The 17,038-nt window shown below is 34.3% G+C and overlaps 3 protein-coding genes across 5 annotated transcripts; 2 read left to right on the top strand and 1 right to left on the bottom strand.

Moving 5' to 3' along the window:
* The first annotated feature begins 414 nt into the window (after window positions 1-414).
* LOC100180565 (peroxisomal membrane protein 11A-like) lies at window positions 415-2,082 on the top strand. The gene has a single exon (XM_002131544.5). The coding sequence runs from the start codon at window positions 939-941 to the stop codon at window positions 1,596-1,598; it is 660 nt and encodes a 219-aa protein (XP_002131580.1). The 5' UTR covers window positions 415-938; the 3' UTR covers window positions 1,599-2,082.
* On the top strand, window positions 1,616-7,246 carry LOC100182914 (kelch-like protein 20). Its single transcript, XM_002131534.5, has 12 exons — window positions 1,616-2,224; window positions 2,518-2,641; window positions 2,743-2,896; window positions 3,462-3,670; window positions 3,894-4,043; window positions 4,251-4,323; window positions 4,477-4,571; window positions 4,731-4,911; window positions 5,240-5,380; window positions 5,546-5,692; window positions 5,992-6,124; window positions 6,331-7,246. Exons 1-12 carry the CDS (start codon window positions 2,130-2,132, stop codon window positions 6,449-6,451), a joined length of 1,623 nt encoding a protein of 540 aa, XP_002131570.1. The 5' UTR covers window positions 1,616-2,129; the 3' UTR covers window positions 6,452-7,246.
* Window positions 6,964-16,959, bottom strand: LOC100179057 (ATP-dependent RNA helicase DDX3Y). Of its 3 annotated transcripts, none has more exons than XM_002131445.5 (18): window positions 16,852-16,959; window positions 16,550-16,592; window positions 16,206-16,340; window positions 15,937-16,080; window positions 15,701-15,802; window positions 15,193-15,261; window positions 14,586-14,727; window positions 13,997-14,096; window positions 13,328-13,463; window positions 12,944-13,104; window positions 12,359-12,540; window positions 11,580-11,674; window positions 10,869-11,063; window positions 10,594-10,669; window positions 10,185-10,290; window positions 9,668-9,785; window positions 9,129-9,381; window positions 6,964-8,776 (listed from the first exon to the last, which is right to left on the bottom strand). In XM_002131445.5, exons 1-18 carry the CDS (start codon window positions 16,882-16,884, stop codon window positions 8,665-8,667), a joined length of 2,202 nt encoding a protein of 733 aa, XP_002131481.1. In that variant the 5' UTR covers window positions 16,885-16,959; the 3' UTR covers window positions 6,964-8,664. The 3 variants fall into 3 exon arrangements, with proteins under 3 accessions (XP_002131481.1, XP_018667198.1, XP_018667199.1); XM_018811653.2 differs by having other exon boundaries at window positions 16,206-16,325; XM_018811654.2 differs by having other exon boundaries at window positions 16,206-16,322.
* Between the last annotated feature and the right edge of the window lie 79 nt (window positions 16,960-17,038).

The following is a 17,038-nucleotide window of genomic DNA, read 5'->3' as shown; positions in this document are numbered from 1 at the left end:
TTAATTACTCTACAGCGTTTATCTTTATACGCTATTGGCTAAATATTCAAAATCGCAATGGTTTGTGAAATATGTTATCGTGTAACACTGTCAGCTAGACATCCGGGACTTTACGTCGTTTCACCACCAGTACATACAAACCAATTGAAACGTAGTCTGTGGTGGTTTATATTTGTTCCGTGCCGAGGTCAGCTCCGATAATTTGACTTGAATCACGATTCTCTTAGTCACACCATCCAAACAAAGCGTGAATAGCGCTACAAATATCTTTTCGCCTACTAGGTTTCGTACATACTCATTACACTGGCACAACGCAATCGAAACAAGTGAATGCATTCACTTCCACATATTTGCAACACTGCAAAAGGTCATTCTTTCTTGTTCAAACAAAAAGTAATAGGGTTTTAATATTATATTGGCCGGTTGGAATGCGTTTTTATTGCTTGGCAAATACACCAACAATAATGCTATGCGGCGTCACAAACAAAGTTTCATGTAAACGAGATTAGAAAACCCCTTAAGTTAAACAGAATTATTCTGTGCGATTCCTAAAAATACTATGAGGAGACTTGCAATCTTTCTGTACACAACACTCAATTCTTGATATTGGGGATTCCCCATTTTACAATAAGGTTTTATCCAGAGCAAGAACACAGTAGTATGAACGGGAGTAATACAGTAATAATAATCACATTTTGGTAGTAATTTTCCATATATAGTTTGTTCATACGGGAAAGTACAGATTTGAGGCAAGAAATTGAAATAAGTATATGTGATAGATTTTTGGTTTTGGTTTCACATGTTTAAAATCCGAACCATTGATGTGTTTATAAATATTTTTCTTCCACACACACTTTTCAATTAAAAAAATACATTTTAGGCTTTTAAGTAAAGGTATCGCGTATTGGTTGTACTAAAGCGAAATAGACTTGTTTTAAATGGATTTCTTTATCGAATACACAAGTAAAACCACTGGCAGGGACAAACTGTACAGAGTCACTCAATATGCTTGTAAAGTTATCGGCTGGAGCCTTCAAAATTCCAGTGGTTACGAGGATGTTGTAGCTAAACTCGCAAAGGTGGAATCTCATTCTAGTACAACGAGAAAGTTTTTTCGTCTTGGTCGCTCTTTAGAGAGTTTACGCAATGCGCAGAAGACTGTACATCTTGCTGACCCTGTACTCAGGACTACACTGACAATTGCCCATTTAAATAGAGCTCTGTTTCTTGCAATTGATCACTACTTATGGCTGGGGAGGGTAGGAGTGGTGAAAGTGGATAAGAAATGGGATTTGTCCGCCTCTCGTTATTACCTTGCTTCCATTATCATCACCCTTGTACGAGATCTTTATGCAATTTATGTTGGTATGGAACGATCAAAGCGTGAAGGGAAAAGGTCTTCTTTTCTTGTAAGATTGTGTTATGCTGACCCAGCTGCTACTGTCGACCTTGTGCGCAATGTATGTGATTATCCCATTCCTGCTTCCAAACTTGGATTTTTTCCTAAACATAATGGACTGGTTGGAGTTTTGGGTCTGATATCATCTATTTTGGGTGCTTATCAATTTGCTAATCCTAAATACAAACCCAAGCCCTGAATTCCCCACAATGTTAGCAGTTTCTCTACCATTAATTGACATAATTATAAATATAAATATATATATCTAGAAGCATTATATTTTCACTTGCAAGCTATGCAACTTAATTATTGCTTAAGTGCTATTTCCACTAACTTATTACGATAGCAACACTAGCAAAATACATGCAATAATTATTGTTTCTATGTTTTAGTAAATTCTATGTATACGAGATTGTATTAACTATTTACGAATGTTTATAATTATTATAGTGAAGTTGTTGTATTGTGTTTAAAATAGAACAATTTATATTAAATGGCGAAAATTTTGTCTAAAATTATACTTTGAATAATAACAAGATGTCTATTCAATGGTGACTACACATTATGTTAATTATTCACATTTCTTAATTTCTTTGTTATAATTTGCTTTACAATAAACACTAATGCACATTTGTAGGTAATACTTAATATTGCATGATTTATTATATCAATTTTAATTTTAGATAACATGTAAGTTAGTTCAGTGTAATTGTATCACTCTTGTTTATAAATGGTCATGGAGTTACCAACAGAGATAGACATTGAAACAGATGAAGTTCTATTTGAAAGTAACCATGCTGAGTTCTTGCTACAAGAATTAAACAAGTTAGTCAATTGATTAAACTTCAATTGTAATTGCTTCCCTAATTGTAAATTGTGTTGTGTAAGCTATCAGTAATGTCTGTACTTATGGTACATTCTTTAATGCCAGATTGCCAGGGTAAATATAGAAAAAAATTTCGTTCTCTTCAAATAGAATTTCGTTTTTTGAGGATTGTTATTTACTATATAAACATTTATTTTAAATAATTTGTTTTCAATCTTAAATTATTGTTGTCCAAAAGTTAAGTGACAATGCTCCTAATATATTAAAACCTTATATGCTGTATTGTATTCAGGGACAGAGTTGGTGGGCAAGAACTCTGTGATGTTCGATTCTGTGTCGGTAAAATGGAGATTCCTGCTCATAAGTCAGTTTTGGGATCATTTTCAAACTACTACAAAAAGATGTTTGCTTTAGAAGTAAGCAGGTCTAAATAATGAACAAATGACATTACTCACACAGTGTCATAGCAACTTTAATAATAAGTCACACTTCTAAATGCTAAGGTTGTTTTTTTCAGGTGCGTGAAAAGTATGAGACTGATATTGCAACTTTTGGAATCACTGGTGCGACCCTGCAAGCTATAATAGATTTTGTATACACGGGGCGCATTCAAATATCCAGAGAGAATGTGTATGATGTTTTTGTGGCATCAGATTATCTAAGCATAACACGTAGGTACTGGTAAAGTGGTAAACATAAGTAATAAGACTCATAATGCTGGTGATATAAGTTAAAATATCATTGAAACTAAAAAGTTATACATATATATATTTACTTTTTATTGGTAAAATATACCCACATAGTGTAAATTTTATTCTGGGATTAATTAGTTTTTTATATCCTGTATAAATGCAAAGTTTTATTTTAGGCACATCCGAAATATAATTAACACAAATCTATTTATCAAAGTCTAAACAAATGTTCTTTAGTCAATATAAATATGTGGATTCTATTTTAAGTACACTGTCTAACTTTTTGTCTATGACTACGAAACCTCATGTGTTAATTATTTCATGTGGTGCACTGTTTTCGACTAAAAGGAATGAGGAAATAGCAAATTGTTCAGTATCTGAACGACAAAGGCAACTGTTCACTATATTCAAAACAGTTACATGTGAATACAAACAAATAAATGAGTAAGAATCCAGGAACTAGCAAACAATTCAAGATCTCACACAAAAACAACCATTCACTGGTAATCAAAGCAGTTAAACTTAAATACAAAATATTTCTCAGCTGTCCGAGATTTTTGCATTCGTTTCCTCAAAGATAGCATTCTTGTTTCAAACTGCGTCAGCATGAGACAGTTGGGACTTACACATAACTCTAACGAACTTGTGGAGGCCACTGAGCATTTTATGGCTGTCAATTTCAATGCAGTGACAAAGCAAGCTGAGTTTAAACAGCTCAATGTCAATGATGTGACTGCTATATTGAAACTGAGGGTATGATTTCATAATTTATTATAATTATAACTAAAATAGGAGACATAAAAAATGAAAAAAAGTAATCACCCACAAAGTAACATACATGGTAATTGTTAGCAGGCATGAAGTGTATAAAACATAACACCCGTGTCGAACGACTGTTTTCCGGGCACACGAGGATAAATTAAGTTACATTCATTCCTCTATAACTGCTAATTCTTTATTGCGTGTTTTGACACAGGTGTCTTCCAATGAGGGCTTTATATTGACAGCAGTATTGAACTGGGTAAAACATAACACCGAGGCAAGGCAACAATATTTTCAACAACTGTTTGACCTTGTTAACCTAAAAAAATTGTCCACTTCTTTTCTCAACACCCTAGTAGCAGAGGTAAGAGTTTAAATAACTTTTAACATACTGCAAAAATTGACTGTATATGACATGACTCAATAGCTTAAACAATGAGTTTTTTTGTTAAGCTGTTTTTTACATTAAAGGATCCAGATTGCATTCTATATGTATTAGAAGTTTGTGTTCATTACTTTCTGTGTTTGAAATGAAGCTAATGCAATCGCTCAGATTCCACATTTTTTTCAGGATCTGGTAAAGACATCTCAGTCATGTTTAGTGAAGATAGTGCAGCAATACTCTGGGAGATCAATGCAACAAAGTATGTGAAGTTACAAATATGTTGTTTTTATCATTTTTTTATAATTGTGTTAAATGGGGTAACTCAGGAAATATACACATACATATATGTGTTATATACTCATATTGCGATACATAGACAAAGTTTTTACTTTTGTTTTTACCTTTATAACAGAAACTCCTACTGAGTTCATTGTGTTTGGTAATAAAACCAAAACCAAAGGTGTTCAGACATATAATGTACAAACACAAGTTTGGAGCGACCTGCCGGTATGTATGAATTTATCCATCGATTAGCAATATAAACTAGTATTTTTTCATTAAGTGTAATATGGTTTATATTGTAAAATGTCAAATACATATATCATGTTGTTGTGTTATGCACCCCAGTGTTTTTGCCACATTAGAACTGACCTTTTAATTGCTTAGGAAACGAGAAAGGAGCGCATAGGAGCATGTGGCGCATTCTTTGACAAAAAAGTTTATGCCTTAGGCGCTGCGTGGTCCAACTCCGTTGAATGTCTCAGCTTGAAAAACCTAAATCTAGGTTGGCAAAGTTTGACTCCTATGAACAAGAACCGACAATTTGCAGCCTCTGTGGTTACAGATGGTAAGGCCATCTTAAAGTTAATTATTAACTTGTAACTTGAGTCGACCTTTAAACATCACCATGATTGAGCATTTTTAAGCTTTGACCATCAAAGGTATTTGAACAAATGGAAAAATTAAAAATAATCTTTTAAGTTTTTTTTCTATCTATTTAATGTTACCGTTTTACCTCTAAAATGTATCAGCTTAGCACTGCTGAAATGGTTATACATACTTTGTGTGAAGTTAAAAACACTTTATTACGCATTGTCGTTACTAATCCCAAGCTAGTTAAGGTGTAGAAAAAGTTTCGGCCCAAGGCATCACATTAGTAAATAAAAATTTTCCAGGCAACATTTGCGTTTCTGGTGGCCATAACAATGGTGGAAAACTGAAGTCTGTAGAGTTGTATTCCATTAAAAACGACACATGGGGTATGCTGCCAAACATGAACTTCCATCGTTCCGGTCATGCTATGCACTGTGTTGATGGTAAGTTAAAGTTGTCAAATAAAATATCAATATAAAAAACATAAAAAATATTTTAATAAATTTACAACTAAATTTTTTCTCTGATAGTAAAGTAAAGTTTTTAAATAAAATATCAATAAAAAATATATAAAAAAAAAATTCCAACTAAATTTTTTCCACTACAAGGAATACTGTATAGTGTTGGTCGGGTTGGTCTCGTATCAACTGAACGATTTGATCCAAGGGAAAACAAATGGACCCTGGTTGCTGATATGCACAGTACAAGGGATGGAATGGCCAGTGCTGTCTGTCAAGATGGCATCTTCACACTAGGTAGAATGCATACAAATTCAAGAGTATTTTATTTTTTTGGTTGTTTTCAAAAAGATTTTTACATTGCATGTAATTGCTACTAAAAAAAAACAGAAAAGGAAAGGTGTTTCTTTGTGTTAAAAAAACATGAATGAATGTAACTTACTTATTCTCGTGTGGCCGGAAAATGACAGTTGTTATAGGTAACACAGGTGTTGATACACCTCATGCCAGCTTACGAGTTACCATATATGTTACTTTGTGGGTGATTTAGACATTATGTTTGTGATTTTACTTTCAATAATATTCCTGGCTTACAGGTGGCTTAAGATTAAGAACGGTGGAACGTTTTGATCCGAGAAATAATAAGTGGCTTGAGCTGGCAAGTATGGTCCATCCTCGTGCATATGGTGCAGCTTGTAACTTGGATGGCAACATTTACATTGTAGGAGGGTAAGTTGGGGGTACATTGGAAATGCTATTATATGGATAGAATAACAAAAATGGTGTAAATAGAACAGTTATACTTCAAGAATAAACTAATATTTACTAATCTGAACCACTCACATTTATAGTTTGTATATGCCAATTGTAGAGCATACAGAACAGTTTTACTGTATTATGGTAAGAAACTAAACTGTACTTAACCCTTTATGTAGTATGGGGTCAGAGCAATCAGCATCTACAGTGGAGATGTATGATTCTGCTAAAGATGCATGGAAAGTATCATGCACCATGCCATCTGCTAAAGCTTGTTCTGTTGTGCTTGCTTTGGGTTAAACTAAATGCTTGAAAACTGTTATTCATCATTACATTCTAAAACTTGATGCTGAAAATCATTCTGGATATGTTAACTCATCGGCACATTTTCTACAGATTACTTAGTTTTGTTTATAAAGTTATTTTGTCACCACACTTTCTGTTTTCTTCATGCTCCCTTACAACAAGACTGCCCATTCTATGCCTATTCCCTTAATTTTCTTTTTTTTTCCTTTGTAAATTATTCTGTCATGTTTTCTTTTAAATAAAAGTCTGATTCATACTATTTAAGTGGTTTTCCTGTTATTGCAAGTTCTGCCCAGTAGGCCCTACCATTGCTCAGTAATTAGGCACTTGCATCATTTTTGAGACACTGAAAAGACATTGCTCTAAACCAGTGTTCACTAATCACCATATATAGAACAGAATTCAACTTTCTGACCAAAAATCTATATTCCACTTAAATGATTGTAGTTTGTTTATAAGACCTACAACTTTACTGCAATTCAAATTCCAACAAAAAAACACAGAACTTCAATGAATGTAATCTGTTTATTTCTAATGCGACCACTTAAACAGCGCAAGTGAACAGATGCAAACCACTTTTTGGTAAAATAGAACCACATGACTGCTCAGCGAGCAAATTAGGAATGCCTCTCATAAGAAATCGGATAGAGGCCGAAAAACTAGACAATGTTCATTATTCGTGCAGTGAAACAATACCGTGAGCTGCTCAAAAACAATTTGCTGCCGATATCAATTTGCCTCTGACCGTATCCACAAATTTTCTAAGTTACAAAAGCACAGTGATTGAAATGGTGGTGTAAAATCTAAAATATGGTTTCAAGTTGTTTAAGTCATGCGTAACGTGCGTAGGGAAAATGGCAATGAAGAAAATAGCTTCAAGTTCATTGCACAGGAGTGCCTTTGGGTAATTTTCTCGCACGATTGTCATATACGCCTCGTAAAATGAAAACAACTTAACAGGAGACTAGGAAAAATTTTAAAACCTAAAAATGTACATGTAGTGTGCATAAAAACCGGCAAGCCAGCTGCCAAAGACGTCACATACCAGTGTGCGCTCGTATGTCATGCCCAGTAATTGCATTGTCAATTCAAACTCTTACTCTGATGGAAAAATATACAAGAAAATGAAAAAAATAAAAAATGAAGGTTTTCGTTGAAACGATTTCATTTCAACGCAAAAAATGTAATTCTTTCTAGAACATAACACAACAAATTATTTTGTTGTGCTGTGCATGCTTTAAAAAACGTAATAAAAAGAAACAGTGAGGGCATAACATACTGGACACAGTGGCAGGTAAAATAATAGACAGCCCCACGCAATCATAGCGCAGGGCAGCTCAATTGCAACGCACATATGGCAACACACACTACACTATAGAAGTTCCTACTACGCACTGTGCTTTTTAAGGAGAGGCAACACAGAGGCAAAAACAGCAGCAGTTTTGGGTATGAATCCAATTCTGGGAGCAGCACTTTGATTGCGAGTTCACGCAAAGGACAAGTTTCTAAACTTGCATTCAGACACAGCCTTTCTAGCACGGGTGGAAAATTACTACCACCCACATAGAAAAGCGCGACTAGCGCTGCACAATCTCGCCATTCACATAGAAAAGCGCGACTAGCGCTGCACAATCTCGCCATTCACTGCACGAAACTCTTGTAAATAGACTTTGCCTAGTATTGACAATATGAAGAAACATTATATACAGAGGATAAAATAGGGAGGGTATAGCCGGTGGCTTGGAAAGTGTGTGAAATGCGCACAGCAGCGCGCGGGGCAGCACGCTGGAACCAAGGCACAGTCATGTGGTGTATATGTGGTTCACAGAAAAAGTGTGGCCAGAATTGCAAATAAGTTCTATGACTAGCACTAATAAGTTATGTGAAGGGTGAACAGCTGAATGGCGTGAGATATTAGTAGTAGCTGGAGCGGAGTCAGAACTATGTACAATACAAGGAAACTGCCACGCAGGCAGCTCCTGGCAAGCTTCTGTACAGAAAAGCAGCTACTGGAAAAATTGGTTGGGAAAATATATACAGGTAGTAACAGGGGTGTTGTAGCTGGTTGAAAAGAATAAACCAAAAAAAAAAGAGTTCTGTTTTAAATACCATTTTAGCACAGACAAAATACATGGCCGCATAACATGTGGTCATGGATTTTTTGTTTAGAAAGGAAAATTTACATCGTTACTGGTTTTGAGAAATTTTTAGTTGCCACCAAACCAGTCTGGACCGGATCCACCAGTGTTGCCGAACGAACCACCGTAATCGTTACCACGGTAGAATGCTGGCATTCCCCAACCACCACCTTGGGTACCACTGCATTGCAATGTTTAAGTTTAATTAATGAGTGACATAAATTCTCAATAAATCAACACAGTGTATGACTATGCATTGTGATGTGACTATGTAAACAGTTGAGCAGAACTAACATAAAAAAAATGTGAAAAATACTAAAATCAATCATAAAAAATAGCATTCATCAAATTTTTAGTAATCTAAAACCCTTCAGGTCCGACTGCCTTTCTAATTTGAATTAAAATATTTTTTGTACGGTTATACTCCAAAAAAACAATTATACTCTAAAAAATCATTTTTGTACAATTATTTTCAAAAAAAATATTTTTGTACATTTATACTCTAAAAAATGACATTAAATTTTCACACTTACCGGTTCTGGATCTGGGATCCTCTTCCAGCATTGCCTCCTCCTCTGCTGCCTCCACGGTTTTGCTGTTGTCGGTAATCCCGAGAGCCAAAGCCAGCGGAGAATCGCTTGCCAGAGCTGCGTGGTTTTCCCTTCTGGTATGTGAGGGCCATGTTTTCCAGCCATGGTGGGACTTCTTGTGAAGCCTCGATTAAAAGATCAACTAGATCTTTAACAATGTTCACGTTCTTGTTGTTGAAAAAGGAAGTGGCAAGACCTGGGGGATAAAAGCGGGAAAAAAAAATGTTAAAAAGTTTTTAGACTTTTTTAATGAAACATTGGGTTTAAAATGAAATTTTGATCCCTTTTACGATAAAATCGATTTTTCAAAAACAGTTAAAAACACACTCATCTATGCAGGAAAAAAGGTGATTAACAACATAAGTCACCAAATATAAGCAATGAAACGTAGTAGCAATAACAGCAGTCAAATTGTTTAGACAGCCCATTAGTGACGACTAGATTAGAGCAAGTTAAGAACTCAGGTTGTCTTAGTTTCTTACCGATGTTGCCGACACGACCAGTTCTTCCGATCCGATGAACATATTCATCCACATCACTTGGAAGATCAAAGTTGATCACATGACGCACGTTTGGGATGTCCAAACCACGAGCTGCAACCTAAAAAGTGAGAATGAGACATAAAAGATGTAGCGGGTGTGTGTGTAGCTCTGTAAAAGTCAATTTTTTGCAAATTGTGGGCTGGTAGATTCTTAGATAGACGGTGTAATTTGGGGAAAAATGATGCAGGCAAGCATGAGAAACTTTGAGTGCACGGTATCTGTTAGAAACCTTCTGTTTGCAGAATTTACGTTTATAGTCAGTTTGTTTTTAAAGTGTGATTTTATTTAATTAATGAACCTCAAGCTGAAAAAGCACTTGAACCACAGGCTTAAGCTGTTTTACAGTGCTTTAAAACACCATCTGCTCAATTTCAAAACGTAGCTGCTCTAGCGTGATAGCAAACATCCTATTATGGCAAAATTCATGCAATCAAATACACAAATATGAAACACATACAGCAGTTGCCACAAGAATGGGATATTCTCCTGTCCTGAAAGCCAACAAAGCTTCTTCTCTTTCACGCTGTGTTCGGTCACCGTGGATACTGGTGGATTTGTACTTCCTGTGTTAAACATATAATTTAAACTATGTTTTAGGAATTCCATGTATTTTGTGAAATTCTTTATGTATACAAAATGATTGCCTTCAATTTTTTTTTTTAGTAGGAAAGAACAAATACAAAAATTATTTATTTTTTTGCACAAATAATTTTTTTTTCCTCAACATAATAGCAGGACAGTACAATTCAGATACAAAAATTGCACAAGCACTAGTTTCACATACTACCTTGTTGCTAAACCAATCGTTATTTAAACATGACATCAAATATTAATGTGAAGTAAATAGGATGTGATCATTTGTTTACCTTGTGTAAAGAAATTCATCCAAAGCATCGGCTCCTTTCTTTGTTTCGGTGAAAATCAAAGTCAGTGATTTTGAATCTGCCAAAAAATTTACACAACTTAAGGATTTTTTTTAGTTTTTTTCTTCAGAAAAAATAAAAAAATATATAAAAAACAATAAAAAAAGATAAAACAATGAAAAACTAATTAATTAAAGAGAAAATGATTTTTTCACCAAAAGTATTTTTTGGAAAAACAGAAAATATATTTTTTGAAAATGAGTGTGGTACACTGGTACCTGTGGCATTGACGAGATCAAGAAGAAATTTATGCTTTTCCTCTTCATCTACCCAGACGACCTTCTGTGTGATGTTGGTGGAGGTGGATCCAACTCTTCCAACAGCGAGGAAGATGTAGTTGTTAAGGAAATCACGAGCGAGGATCTGAATCTCCTTCGGGAATGTGGCGCTGAACATCAGTGTTTGACGCTCGCCTGAAATTTTAAAAAATGAACATTTCTCATGACTTTTTTAAACACAAATTCAATTATTACGGAAGGATTTTTTTTACATTTTAATAATTTTGAACAATCCAAATTGTTTATATGTGCTGGTCCCATAACCAAGTTTCTATAAGGCCAACCTGATGTGCTTATTTCCTGAATGTCCAGCAATTATACTTATCTAATATAGATCATTACAAGGCATAAAAAAACATTGAAATTTAAAATCCCAAGAAACAAATTTCTCTTGTTATATCAAGATGAAACACAGAAAGAGAAAAAGGACCTATCTCCCATTACACAACAATTACGAATTTAAATTGTAAAATATATATTATTACAGAAGCAACCAACACTAGGAATTTGCATTGTACCAAACCACAATTGAATTCATCTGACATTTAATAATCTATAAATGTCCTACATTTGCATCAGTATGTAAATTAAACCTTCCCGTTTAAACAAAGCAAGCATAGGCAAATATTGATGTAATGTTGCCATGAATACCTTTATGTGTCATGTCACTCTGCTCAACAATTCTTCTGATCTGTGGTTCGAACCCCATGTCCAACATCCTGTCTGCTTCATCCAAAATCACAAACCTGTAGAGAAAGTACACACATTCACATATATATATATATATTTTTAGGTTAAATGAAACTCTTTGCATTTTTTAATCAATTAATTAGATTAAGACTTCAGTTCAGGATAATTACATACATATTACATTACTGTATATTTTGGGTTATATTATGTGTGAATCACCACTATGACAAAACAAAGCATTGTGCGAGGTTGATAAAACTTATAAATGTATACTGATTTCATTACTTCAAGGTTGAATTAAAAAAACTGTAGACAAGTGGTTAACGATACACCTATACTAAAAAGCAATGCATATCTGCTTTATTTAATATGTCGTTATTTCGTACCTCCAAATTTTACAAGCTATACACTTATAGCTATATCAAGGTAGAGGTAGTAAAAGGTCTAAATCCAGACAGTAACTGATAATTATTATTGAAAATCCAGAGGTAATATATTTTATGAGTGTCTGTCACCTAAACTACAAAATCTTGTTATAAATTGTATTATTAACTATCTATAGGCATAGTAGTGCAGGCACCCGTGGGATAAAGAGGTTTTTAGAGCTTCGATCTAATGTTTTACATTTTGACTGTAAAACAGGTATTTCTACAATTCTAAGCTATAATATTATCTGTGTATGTATGTATGTATGTAACTTTCATATTAGTTCCAGGTAGTCTATATACTGATGTACACACCTGATATAGCAGAGACCAACTTTTCCTCTTTCGATGAAATCCACAAGTCTTCCAGGAGTAGCGACAAGGATGTGACATCCACGATCAAGATCCCTCATCTGTGCTCCAACATCCGCACCACCATACACCACGCATGGTCGAACATGGGAGCGATAAGCGAACTTTCGTGCCTCGTCATAAATCTAAGTAGAAAGAAGCGAAAAACATTTTTATTCAGAACTCTAATTTGGTGTGCAATACGTAATGGGGTCCGGACCCCCCCCCTTGAATATTTTTTTTGATTCAATTTAAAATTTATTTAAATAAAGTTTAGAATACCTCCCTTTAAAAAATAGTAAAGAAGTTATATTATTGTAGTTTAAAACCATTTTACTCGTTTCCTATTATGTACGTTATTATTTATGTTAGTCAGGATATGTTTTTATCGAGCATGTTACGCTTTAACTGTGTCCATTTTCTAAGCAAAAATTTGCAGACCCCACTTTTTAAATTCCTGGGTATGCCTCTGATGCTAGAAGTAAGTGCAGAGTTGGCAAATTACTCTATAAACCAAATAACCAAACACACAGAAATCTAAAGTAATACCTGTGATGCAAGTTCTCTGGTTGGTGAGAGAACAAGAGCAAGTGGGAAAAGCTTTCGTCGTCCACGTTGATGTGAAGTTGTTGCTTTCAGTGATTCACCTGGTCCCTTTGTGTACAACTGAGAAAGCGTTGGGAGCAAAAATGCTGCTGTTTTGCCAGAACCTGGTAAAAAAATTACATTTTAAGTTTACTAGATTCTAACACATTTTTTGCCAAAGTAATTTTAAATTTATTTTTATACAATAAAGGCTTTGGGTTTGGAAAAAAAATCGCATTTTAGGTTGAGTAGTTCTTACACATTTTTCGTTCAGCTAATTTTGAACATATTTTTGTAAAAAAAGGCTGGAGCTAGGAAGGAAATTTTGATTTACATATTTGCACTTACCAGTTTGAGCACATGCCATCAAGTCACGTTTGCTTTGAATGATAGGAATGGCATATTTCTGCACAGGTGTGGGTACTGTGTACTTGCATGATTCCAGATTGTCGTCCACAATTTCTCCAAGTTCAGCTTGTTTGAACTACAACATAATAAACAACGAAAGTTATATATTCAGTAAGACAATCGGTTTAAAAAAAACTTCGTAAAATTACAGGCAAAATTTTTCCGAACATTGTTTTGTGCAGTTTGCCGGAATCACATAGTTTTTATTTCTAACATCTGAAAACAGATATTGATTTTTTACATCTATTGATTTGTAAAAGTCCTATATTATATAAATCCCCTTATACATGTTACAGTAAGAGGTATCTGATTAAGACTGAATGCACAGAGTCCATTAAACACCTTTGGGGCAAAAAACGGTGTTGCAGATCCAGTGTAGCTAAAAAGTGCATAGATTTATGTTTATAACTTATATATATTAATTTCCTGAAAAAATGTATTTACAACTTAAATATTTTCTAAAAAGTACATTGATTTATGCTTATAACTGATATATCCTAAAAATGTATTGATTTATGTTTTTATAACTTAAATATGTTATTTGAGATTCTTTTACCCATCCACTGCAAGTTAGTTTCACACGCCCCAGAAATAGGATACAGAACTCACATTTTCAATATGTTCAGGGACGTCATCTCCTGTTGCTTCTACAGGAATATCTTCGTATTTGTCGAAGTTGATGCCAGTGTTTGAACCAGAGAACAAGTTCCTGTTAGTTACAGGATTTGTTTATTTTGACAACTTGGTAATAGTATCACAGGTTAGACAAACAGAATAGCTTGGTTTTATTAACTTTGTGTGAGTTGACTTGGTTGGGTGTTAGAGTAAACACAAACATGTGAAAGTAGGATAACTTATACAGTTAAACTGATAGAAATTTTAAAACACTTTTAGTTACTCTTATAAGTCAATTTATTAGTAATGTAAGAGGATAGACCTAAGCATAAAGCTTATACAACTAAACTGATAAAAATTTTAAAAAAACTTCTGATTAGTGATCACCAATGCTAAAAATGGTTTAAAAAAAAAAGGTAGATAGATGTATACCAAACAGGCGCTCAATTGTGAAAAAAGGTTAAATTCCAGAAATCGCTTCTGTATTTAAAAAAGGCAGTCAATTATTAGAGGCTATACATTAAAATAATGAGTTTGGTGCATACAAGACGAACAGTAATTTCAGTTCCACAAACACACCCACCTCTCTAAATTCTCATCACGTGGAAGTGGTTTGCTCCAATCTACAGTATCCGTGAAAGCATCGCCTCCACCTTGTCTTTCATCCCATTTCTTTGCGAGCCTGTCGTCGCCTTCACGTGGCTGGCCATACCTTCCACTATTCACTGCACGGGAAAAAAACTTTTTTTAATTTGCAAGTTGCAACTTGAGTCAGATGTAAAAATTCCACAATAGCTTTATTACATTATGTTGCCATATGGTTGCAGGCAAATGCAACACCAAAAATTTAGTAATGTAAACCTAAGTTTTCGTTTTTTTTACTTGGCCCACTATTTACATTATGCATCTAACGTTAACAGTGTTACAAAACCAATTTCGAAGCCTTTAGTTTAAGCCATACCTGAAAGTGGCAAACACTTTATAGGTATCTGTTCATACTTAAACTCTGTAGTATGAAAGTGAAACTGTCAAGCCAACAGTAACAATTGAACTTATAATCCACTTTAAGATCAAAACCACAAAAATACACTTAAACTTATAGCACTTACAACACATCATAAATAATACATAATGGTATTAATGCATGGAAGAAACCATTTCTGACTCCACCAACCAACTAGAATACTTACTGCCATCGTCCAACCTTGCCCATCTATCGGCAACTTGTGGTTGTTGCTGTTGTTGTCCATCCCAGAAACCTGGTTATAAATACATCATGGTAATTGTACTTCATTTTTGTTGCCTGGTTTTAACTGTTGCTATGCGCTAATAAAACAGTGAAAGACCCAAAGTGTTAAGGTTTTAGGATGTACACCTTCTGACACACCACTAAATAATTGGTTTTTATGATATGGTAAATGAAAAAACTATCCTATATATAAAAATGTTTTTTTAGGGTAAAATCTAAAATTTTTTAATTGTTGATTTGTTATGTTTAAGTGAGACCAGAAGTGTTTAGGTTTTCTGTCAACTTTTGTTAAACCTTTTATTAATTTTTTTAGAATATAGCAAATTAAAAAAAAAACTAATATAAATATATATAAATGTGATTTTTTTTGGGTTAAAATCTAAAAAGTAGAGCCGTTTAAAAGCTTGATTTATCTGTTTGTGCTAAGTTTATCCCAGCACCACCACTACCTCTTCTGTCATTGTATCCACGGTCATTGTAACCACCACGTCCTCGGTCGTTGTAACCTCCACCATAACCCATGTACTGTTGGTGTGGTGGCCTGTATGGTCCTGTGACAAATATATTTGCTAATACTTTAATTTATTGGAGCTACATTTAGAGATTTTAAATAAAATTTAGCCTTAATTGTATCAGATTTTTAATATGTCAGTGGAAAAATGGGTGAAATTGTGTCCCAGTTTACCTCTGTCATTGTAGCGGTTGGGAGGCCCGTTGCGATCACGCATAACACCGTTTTGATAACCACCGCGTTGAGGGGGGGCTCCATAACTACCAGGGGGCATCGAACCTGGTGGAGGTCCAGGCATCAAGTGACCATATCGAACTTCTAAAAAAAATTACAGACCTTTTGTATGACCAATTTTCCTGCATTCAGTTTAAGCTGCCCTTCAAACAAGCCATAGTCTACTTAATTTGCCACAAAACTACAGTTTATTTAGAAATAAAACCAACCTCCATTTGGGCCAGTCATAGGAGCTCCTCCGTAAGATGGTGGAGGTCCATGCAAGACTTGAGGGGGTCCTCCTCTTCCCATGGCTTGATTCCTCATGTGTGGAGGTACATAACCGCCTGCTGAGTTGAAACGGGCTAAAAATTAGAATCGCCATGATTATCAGAGCAGTTAAATAAATAAACCAAAATAAATATAACTTAATTACGCTAGTCGGACAGAAAACAACAATCGTTCTAAGATGTTTTTTTCCTACAGCTTGTGCCTCCTATTAGAAACTTTGTATGTGATTAGTTTTAGTTTTTTTTTTTTTTCGGTATAGCTTACACAACCCATAGTAACTTACCTTGTCCACCACCTCTTCCAGCACTGATGTCCATTTGCGACATCTAGAAAATAGAAATTTAATATTTGCAGGAAAATATTTTGTTAGTTTTTTTAGAACTGAAAATGAAACACCTTATGTGTTATTACCAGTTAGAGAACACTACTTTTACAATAATTTGTGTGGGATTTTAGACAAAGAAAATTTTTTGTGGTGGATTTCTACCAAAACCAAAATTTCTCGATAGTCGAAAAATTCTACATGGAGGCAATCTGAAAGTATGTATGTATGTTTACAATAGTTTCATGCACAGATTTACGTACCTGCTGTTCCAATCCATTAGTTGCATGCGTCATTTTCCAATTTCTAATTATAAACGATCTTTTTAAAGTTAATTCTTTAAAATGTTTCTTTTTAATTTGAAATCCTATCTATCTAAAAAGTAAAGAAAATTAACGTTCTGGTTTATATACAACCAGTCATCTACTCGCATGTTAGAGATATTTCTAT

This window comes from Ciona intestinalis, chromosome 4 (assembly GCF_000224145.3).
Source record: "Ciona intestinalis chromosome 4, KH, whole genome shotgun sequence".
NCBI lineage: Eukaryota > Metazoa > Chordata > Ascidiacea > Phlebobranchia > Cionidae > Ciona > Ciona intestinalis.
This window is presented reverse-complemented; position numbering and strand designations above follow the sequence as displayed.

Bases quoted from the DNA above. Each gene is read 5' to 3' on its own strand.
- LOC100180565 (XM_002131544.5), top strand. From the start codon at position 939: ATGGATTTCTTTATCGAATACACAAGTAAAACCACTGGCAGGGACAAA.
- LOC100182914 (XM_002131534.5), top strand. From the start codon at position 2,130: ATGGTCATGGAGTTACCAACAGAGATAGACATTGAAACAGATGAAGTT. The intron at 2,897-3,461 runs GTAGGTACTGGT...AATATTTCTCAG, and splicing joins AGATTATCTAAGCATAACAC to CTGTCCGAGATTTTTGCATT. The intron at 4,572-4,730 runs GTATGTATGAAT...TTAATTGCTTAG, and splicing joins AAGTTTGGAGCGACCTGCCG to GAAACGAGAAAGGAGCGCAT.
- LOC100179057 (XM_002131445.5), bottom strand. From the start codon at position 16,884: ATGACGCATGCAACTAATGGATTGGAACAGCAG. The intron at 11,675-12,358 runs GTGTGTACATCA...CTTTCTCTACAG, and splicing joins GTTGGTCTCTGCTATATCAG to GTTTGTGATTTTGGATGAAG. The intron at 10,670-10,868 runs GTACCAGTGTAC...ATTTTTTGGCAG, and splicing joins TGATCTCGTCAATGCCACAG to ATTCAAAATCACTGACTTTG.